The sequence below is a fragment of the Neodiprion fabricii genome, chromosome 1, assembly GCF_021155785.1.
Source record: "Neodiprion fabricii isolate iyNeoFabr1 chromosome 1, iyNeoFabr1.1, whole genome shotgun sequence".
NCBI lineage: Eukaryota > Metazoa > Arthropoda > Insecta > Hymenoptera > Diprionidae > Neodiprion > Neodiprion fabricii.
This window is the reverse complement of record NC_060239.1, coordinates 7,904,254-7,912,334: the sequence shown is the minus strand read 5'-3', so window position 1 is coordinate 7,912,334 and position 8,081 is coordinate 7,904,254. Positions and strand designations below refer to the sequence as shown.

The 8,081-nt window shown below is 39.3% G+C and overlaps 1 protein-coding gene across 1 annotated transcript; it reads right to left on the bottom strand.

Moving 5' to 3' along the window:
• Nucleotides 1-2,287: 2,287 nt before the first annotated feature.
• On the bottom strand, nt 2,288-6,085 carry LOC124187790 (acyl-CoA Delta-9 desaturase). Its single transcript, XM_046579964.1, has 5 exons — nt 5,243-6,085; nt 5,030-5,160; nt 4,305-4,510; nt 3,827-4,012; nt 2,288-3,204 (listed from the first exon to the last, which is right to left on the bottom strand). The coding sequence occupies exons 1-5, from the start codon at nt 5,376-5,378 to the stop codon at nt 2,895-2,897; spliced, it is 969 nt and encodes a 322-aa protein (XP_046435920.1). The 5' UTR covers nt 5,379-6,085; the 3' UTR covers nt 2,288-2,894.
• Nucleotides 6,086-8,081: the final 1,996 nt, after the last annotated feature.

The window sequence follows — 8,081 nt, the reverse complement described above, 5'->3', positions numbered from 1 at the left end:
GAATCGAACGCTGCGTTGCGGACGTTCCGGATACTAATTCACTATCCCCTCTACTACACGATTTGAGAGGATAGGGAGCTCCGGTCAGCCTCTCTTCCATCGGCCAATTTTTTCATTTACTTCAAATCAATATTTCATTCTTTATCGGTCGCTTATTTTATCGAGAAACTTATCGTTTCTGTATAGGTGGAAAAGAAATTTTGTTTGTCAGACAAAATTTCGATTAATCTTTGCAGAGTAAAAATTTTAATTTCATTATATTTTGTAGTTTGAAACAAATTATTTACCAGTTTTTCTCTTATTTAAGCTTACCAAATTTCAAGGCTCATGCTTTGTGTAATCATGAGACAAACGTACCTTGTAATTGGAAAATCTATTTTAACGCTATGAAATGCGTTTGGTTGTCAATATATAATGAGACTGTTATGGACTTTATTAATAATGCGCGTACCTAAATATTCAATAACAAATTTTATAATATCACCTGTATTTTTGAATCTGCAGGCTCTCCAACTTGCCGGCGATACATTCGCTTGCAGTTAGTTGGCAACGAAGTGCCCTCTATGTCCCGCTGAGTAACGCGGGTCAAAAAGCAACTCAAAATTCATGTACATTATGAATTTTCGAGTAAAAATTATCCCACAGAAATGCTTGAAAATTACGTTTTGTGTTGCAGATTTTTCAACGTGCCTGTCGGTATACCTCGCTTGTCACTAACTTCATCGACCGCCGATTTCGGACATCTGTTGACGGTAAGGTGAAAGTCTCTATTTCCAAAAGCACGTTCAGCTTGGATTTCCAATGCTAACAGGCTTCGTTTTTTCACGTTATCCAGTGGTACTAATCACTAATAAAATGAAGTGCAGTGACACTCCAGCGATTAGTGGTTGCGCGAAAATATTTCTTTGACAGTCGTCTCTTGCTTTTGCAACAATCCAACCGTCCTAACCGACTGTCACGAAATTGAACGAGTTGACCGAAGCGTTTTAAAATTAAAAGCCACGCTAAGGCCGCTTTCGCCTACGAAAAACTGGGAAAAATTAGCTTCTTTCACATTCCAAACGTACTTGGAAACAATGTCAAGCTCTTTCTTGAGTACATTCACAAACTCTCCTACCAAGCCTCCCGGATTATCCTCGTCTCTTACTTTGACAAATGGAAGATGGTTTGGTGCCACAGCCACCTTAACGATAAGCTTTTCGGATCTGGATAAAATTTCAAGTGCCCGAGGATGTCTCGCCCGTCCTTCAGTCCCACAGACGTCAAGTTTGTTGAAGAAGCTACTGGCGCCCCGAGCTGCAGAAGTGTTAATCGGCTTTCCAAACACTTCGATTTCACCTTAAATCGAGCCTATAAACATGACGCGCAAGGGTTTTTCACCCTTCCGAGTAACCGGGATCAAGTTTTTTATGTAATCGATTAAATAGCGACCGTTGTAAAAGTCACCAACCACAACTTAGCTTCCATCGGGCTTAGCAGCTCGAAAATATCTGAAGACTACATTCAAGTCTTCCCCCGTGTTCAAGACGTACAAATTGACTTGATCAAACTGGGAAAACATGTATTCGACATGGTCAATGGTTAGGACACTGCTAACGAGCACTGGGAACATGTCGTGAAAGTGATTTATGAAAGCGTCAACCTTCCAGGTTGTTTTCGTTGGAACCACAAACTTCACGGTTATATACACGGAGTAGAATTTCTTCATCACCTTCGACAAACAGACCAGTTTTTCGTGATGGTTCTGAATATCACTGGCAACTATTCGATCGATCAAAACTACCTCGATTAAAAAAAGACACACCAAGAACTTTGGCCGCATCTTTCGATGTGGATCAACTGCTTTCGGCTGCAGTATCTGAGACTCTCGATGCATTTTTACTATTTGTACGCACCGTGACTCCGAGCTCTGCTGCAGGCTCGTCGAGGAAATTGGCTACCTGATGGAACTGCAGGAACTTTCGTGTCATTTTACAACCCCTAATTGGTACCAGCTTTTAGTCTGTAACAGCATGCATCGGCTATCAATCGTGACTTCGAGCCAAGGGGTAAGTTTAACGACGATGTTTCCTACCGGATAACGTAGAGAAACAGTGAACCGTGTCTTTACGGGTCGTAAAAAAATCAACTTTGCGGTACATACAATTTTGCTTGTGCATTATGCACTTTGCAGTAATACGTGAAATGATCTATTTTCCCCCTTCTATCTACCATTTACTGGCTGAATAGCGCACTGCTGCAGGATTTCGTCGCGTGATGAACTATTGCAAACACTTGTGAAACAATTGATGTGAAATTTTATTTAAAACCACATCATTTCCTCGTAACATTGCCAGTTAATTAATGCTGTACAAATAATTAATGAAACAGTATTGATAGACTTAACTTTATATTGGTATATTTTTATCTGCGAAGTACAAGTGAATTTCAATTTTCTGAACGATAAGTATTGTGGTTATAGTATCAGACTTATTCCAGCATTAGATATTTGGCTCGAATAAATATTTGGTAACCCTTGAGACTGCGAATAATTTAGTTTACTCACTTTCCATATTGAATCATTGAAGTTTTTTTTTTTTCTTAGCTCTAATGTCTTCGTGATTTACGTGTTTAACCGTCTGTGAATTAACCAAGACCCCTGGATTAGTCGGAAAATGAATATTTGCGATGAGGGGCGCACTTTGTATCGGAAAACTTTCGAGTGTAACCGGTTTCTAGTTTTGTTGACAAATTTTAAGAAAAAAAAAAAAAAACAATCCAAGAAAGTAAATAAATAACAATAAAACCGTAACGAGTGAGCGATTTCGCGAAATTGAACGAGAAAGAATAATCGAGAGAAAAGAGAATAAAAATGGAAAACGCAGAACGTTTCGATCCGTTTATCTGCGCTTTTTCTAATGTTTGAAAACTAACTGTTTTTTCAAAGCTTCTTCTTCAGCTGATTTACGAACATCCCGGAGGCAATCCTCCATTTTAACTCCGCCGATAGCTGCTCTAGCCAGTGCGTTCCGGATGTCCTCACTTGTGGCGGTTTTCAGGCCTGAAGCTATGCCAAGAGTTTCCCAAATTACGAGAATCGTCGTACTGCACCCACGGTCGTATGTTCCAAATTCACCGCTCTTATAATCCCACGGCAGCATGTAGTGATAATGTGGCCAGTATGATTTCCTTACTAGAAAAATACTATTTTCGTCCGGTGGGTATCTGAAAAATTTTCGACAAATAACGATCTCCAAAAATTTTCTCTAGCATCGTTCATAGATTCAAAAATATCATCTTAAGCCAATCAATAACCGAACGAAACGAAACAAAGTGTAAATTCCATGGTGATGTTGAACCCTTTGGATCGTTCCAAGAATCTGCAACTTCTTTCAAAGATTTCGCAGGTTTTGCAAATATTTTCATTTCGTAAACGCGATTGAATAGAATAGGGAAAAAGAGAGGAATACCAAGAGAGGCTACCGCAAAAATAACTCTACAGCTTTAATTTCACAAGTATTCAAGCCCGTCGTTTCCGGTGAGGCCATTTGGTGTGGCTAGGGCAAGTTCGGTCTGAAAGGTTAATCGAAAAGGTCTTACTATAGAATTAACTGATTCGAAGTAGCTGTTGAATAATTTATTGAATCGAGGAACGTGCGTTTTCATGCCGTGTGTGCTTGGAAATGTTTTTTTCGCTTCAAGAAAAAATGTCTCGCAATACTTGGCTCACGTCGCGTGAACACCTCGACTATCGATGATCACGGTGCCGTGGCTCTTGGGCATTTTAAAGAACAATCTGTGTATCAGAGAGACAGTATCGTAAATAGTGACGAAAAAAGATATTAACTTCTGTCCCGGCTTCAGGCCCCATATCAAATTCGCGCTGTTGATCAGCCAGGACACGTTCACCGTGAGCGCAAACCGCAAAAATCCCAGAATGAAGATCGAGTTCATCACAGATTCACCCCAGTACTCGACGGGCGCGTTTATCGGCAACAAAAGACCAAAGATCGGCATTATGATCCAGTAGAACCTGCCGATTGAGTAAAAATATGCAGAAATTAACCCCTGAAGGAAGAGGTATACCAATAAAGTTGAAGTTAGTAACGTCACTGCAACGATGCATTTCTGTGAAAATAGTCGTTACTTCTCGACTTGGAATTATCTGAAATTCGGTAAATCGCTATGAAGCAAATTTGTGCACTAATGTTTTTAATGAACGTAACTGTTGTACTTTAAAACTGTTCTGAAATTCAAAAGCAGGGATTCTTTTACCGAAGTTTCGTCACGTTAACGCTACCGACTTCAATCTCACGCGTACCAACCTTCTTTGCAAGTATACGAAACCGTCAAGGTCAACGTCTCGCATGTCAATGTCCCTCACGTGTTTTTCCATCTCGGGATTAGAGGTCATCACGTTGCTGAAAACGTGACTGTACAGAAATCCCTTATCGTGATTATACGGGTCAATGTTCGTCTTGTAAAACTTGTGGTGAATACGATGAGCGAGCACCCAGTCGTAGATGTTGCCCTGCGGTGAGAGAAGGTGAGGGTTTCAAATCAGTACCTACACTGTTCAGGCTGTCGTTCAATCTATGACGACGCTGAAGCTAGTCGCCAATTCGCAGGTAGTTCTTACGGTAGAAAACTATAGGTTCCTACTTCAAGTGTCGGTAAGGCAAAAGGTCAACGCGCTCTACGCCGAAGCGAAGCTACACGAAACGAACCGAAGAGAAGAGAAGAGGATCGAAACTGTTGGAAGATGTTGGAAACAAAGCGAAGTTTCCAGAATTTATCGGAAGTGGAATGAAGGTTTTGTAAACAAATACTACAATCCCGATCGTTTTATAAAACCGTCATTCCATTTCCAATAAATTCCGGTAACTTCGTTTTAGTTTTGGATACCTTCCGATTGCTTCGCTTCCGTTCCAAATCCTTCCAACATCTTTTTCTCTTCGCTTCGGCATAGTGCGCGTTGAGCTTAATAAGACGTATTTTTAAATCGGCGGATAACTTCGGCACAATGTCCCATATTTGGAGCCAGTCTTACCGCGCCTGCCAGAGTGTGAGCCAGCATCAGGAATAACCTTAGAGGCCAAGAGGCAGTGTAGCTGGAATGCGCCCAGAGTCTGTGAGCCCCAAGGGTGATTCCCAATGTCGCTGTGAGCGTGATTACAGCGACTGAAAGTTTTGGTTTCGGAAGAATTTATCTTGGCGTTGAATTTAGAGGGAGGGGGTTAGAAACGGGACGTAATTCACTCACCGAATATCACCGTCAGCCATTTTGCCTCGAAGATGAGCAGCCAGAGACCCCAAAGACCGAGGGCGTGCAGATAAATGTACCAGAGAACGGTCGGCCAGTGCATTTCCCTCTTCGAGGGCGGTGCGTCTTCCTGCATGATTTAGCCTTCGTCGAACCGATCCGTCGTGAATTACGGAATACCAAAACCTCGCAGCTATCCTACGACCGTTGTTTTCACTTACTGGATAATTATCGCACCGTCCGACTTCGGAGGGATTCGAAGAATGACTAAAACGACCGGCGGAACCTGTTCAAAGTTCTGCTTAAGCTTAACCCCACGCGACCTCCTCGAAATCTCATTATCGACGAATCGGCGAATTTCACATCGTCATTTCCTTTGACAAGTTTCATGTCGCGTTGTGTACACTGTCGCTACTATGTCTGACATTTTTCTCTGCTTTATCACCACTGTTAAAAATTTCTGTGTGGAACTTTCTGCACTGTATTGGAAATTTTATTCGGTTACGAAACACGATAAATTTACTACAGAATTTGGCAAGCTACTTGTTTTTGTCTTTCCGCTATAAATTTTAGCAGAATCAAAAATTTTCATTGTAACTTTGAAACGAATACGTAGTAATTTACGTCGATGGACCGATTTTGTAAATTTACAACCTGACTTCGCGAATTGACAATCATTCTTAACAGTGACGCCAAGCCTGCCGACTTAATCTATCGATTCTCATAAAACAATACACGGCGTGAATTTCCTTTCAACTGTAATGAAGAGCCCGATTATTATTTTGTTGTGAGTGTAGGACTCACGGCCCACCCACGCTTGTGCAGAATTTTACATATACTGTAGCCGTGTTTGATACGTGCACTGAAAATAAGAGACACTAATATTTTCGACGGTCCCCGGGAGTTCCCTTCGGCTGTGTATTTTGTCTCTCACTCGTGACGCAGGTGCTATTTTCATCGATACGCTGCGCGGTCACCTTTGATTTCTGTTCACGAAAAAATTGAAGGTCAAACTGGTGCACGGAAAATATGATGTCAGTTGACCGCAGATGGAGAAAGAGAAGGAACTCTTGGAGAGTCTAGTCAGGATTAATCGCTGCGATCTATGGTTGGGTTGTAAAATTATATAAGTATAATGAAAAACACTTTTCAGAGTACAATTATTTTGCATATTTGATTATCAACGTTCGAATATACATGTATGTATAATGTGTATAAATATCTCGCAACGCATGTATATATATATATATATATATATAACGATAATATTGATTAGACTTTATATTTTCTCGTACATAATTAATGTGGAAGAGGAAAAAAAAAAGAGAGTGAGTGAAATAATGGAAATGAACGATTATTTTAACCATGCAACAATGCGACGGAATACTGTCAAGTCATACCACGACACCTACATGCTATATAATAATATATTTTACTTTACACTGCGCTACATTATTGTTGTTGTTGTTGTTGTTGTTGTTGTTGTTATCATACATCTACTGTTGCAGCGTATCTATTACATTATTTATATGCGTATATTACTATACAAAAGAGCTTAAAACGATGCTAGGCGATAGAATAAATCTTATATAAATAATAAAATATATTTATATAATATATTAAATCTCTTTTATATCCTCTCTTTTGTATATGCGGACATAGTTGAACAGAATTCGAATACGGAATGACGCGCAATATGTAGGTATAATCGTTTGCGTTAAACTGCATATATATCTCCTCGAGCTACGTAGTGCCACTTAAATTCCGGTTATTTTGTTTAATTTTTTTTTTTTTTTATTTTCATTTCTGCTAATTACCCATCAATTCACTTATTTCAGTGGTATATCAGATTATGGAAAATAAGACTCGATTTCGGGCGATCGTTTATATATCGAATATTCGCGCGAAGGCATTAAACTGACGTAATTTTTTTTCCTTCTCTTCTTGTCAAATATTTATACAAACGTATGTGTGTACATTAATTATCAAAGGTTACAATTCCGCGTCAATATATATATATGGAAGTTTGTTACTGCGTAGGTATAAATATGTAGCAAAGTAAAAATATATCGCTCGAAATAGGTTATTATACGTATAATTTCTTTCTCATAAAATAGGTATCGATCTATAAACTTCTATTTCATTTCAATATGGTCTCTGTCGTATTCGTATATACCTACTTGGAAGGTGCAATATTCGTACCTCACACATAGGCATGTATATACAATTTGCACGTACGCGGTAGCGTTGAAAATTCTCAGGACGTGTGCAGAATACCTAATTATCGGATGTGCGTACTAATGCTGATTTTTTTTTTTTTTTTTTGTAATTATCTCATCTCGATTCAATTTTAAAACAGGTGATTTTGAATTACCACAGACTTTCACACGTTTCATTCTGCACACTGATTATCGCAGTCGTGTACGCACGTACATGCACATCTATGTACACCTTCATACGTGTAAGCATCATCGCGCGTTATACGTGTAAACAATCAAAAAGTTCATGTCGATCATATGCCTATCGCAAAAAGGCACTGACCATAAATTGAAGCAACATTGTGCTCGGGCATATTTATAAATTTATGTTTATACTTTTATTAATATTATACATACGTATTAGACCTGTTCTCAAGGACAGTGAAATCGAATTTCAATGGTTGCACGCCTCTAATCGATTCGAAATTTTTTTTTTTACTTTGCATATTATACCCCCCCCTCCATATTTATCCTCCCCCAGAAAACCGTACTTTTTCTCATATGGAAAGCATTGATTTTTCGAGGTTTTTAGTCTAAAACTGCGTACCGGGTACAAAAAAAAATATCGTGAAAAATTTTGT

Bases quoted from the DNA above. Each gene is read 5' to 3' on its own strand.
- LOC124187790 (XM_046579964.1), bottom strand. From the start codon at position 5,378: ATGCAGGAAGACGCACCGCCCTCGAAGAGGGAAATGCACTGGCCGACC. The intron at 5,161-5,242 runs GTGAGTGAATTA...CAAAACTTTCAG, and splicing joins ATGGCTGACGGTGATATTCG to TCGCTGTAATCACGCTCACA. The intron at 4,511-5,029 runs GTAAGACTGGCT...CTCTCACCGCAG, and splicing joins CTCACACTCTGGCAGGCGCG to GGCAACATCTACGACTGGGT.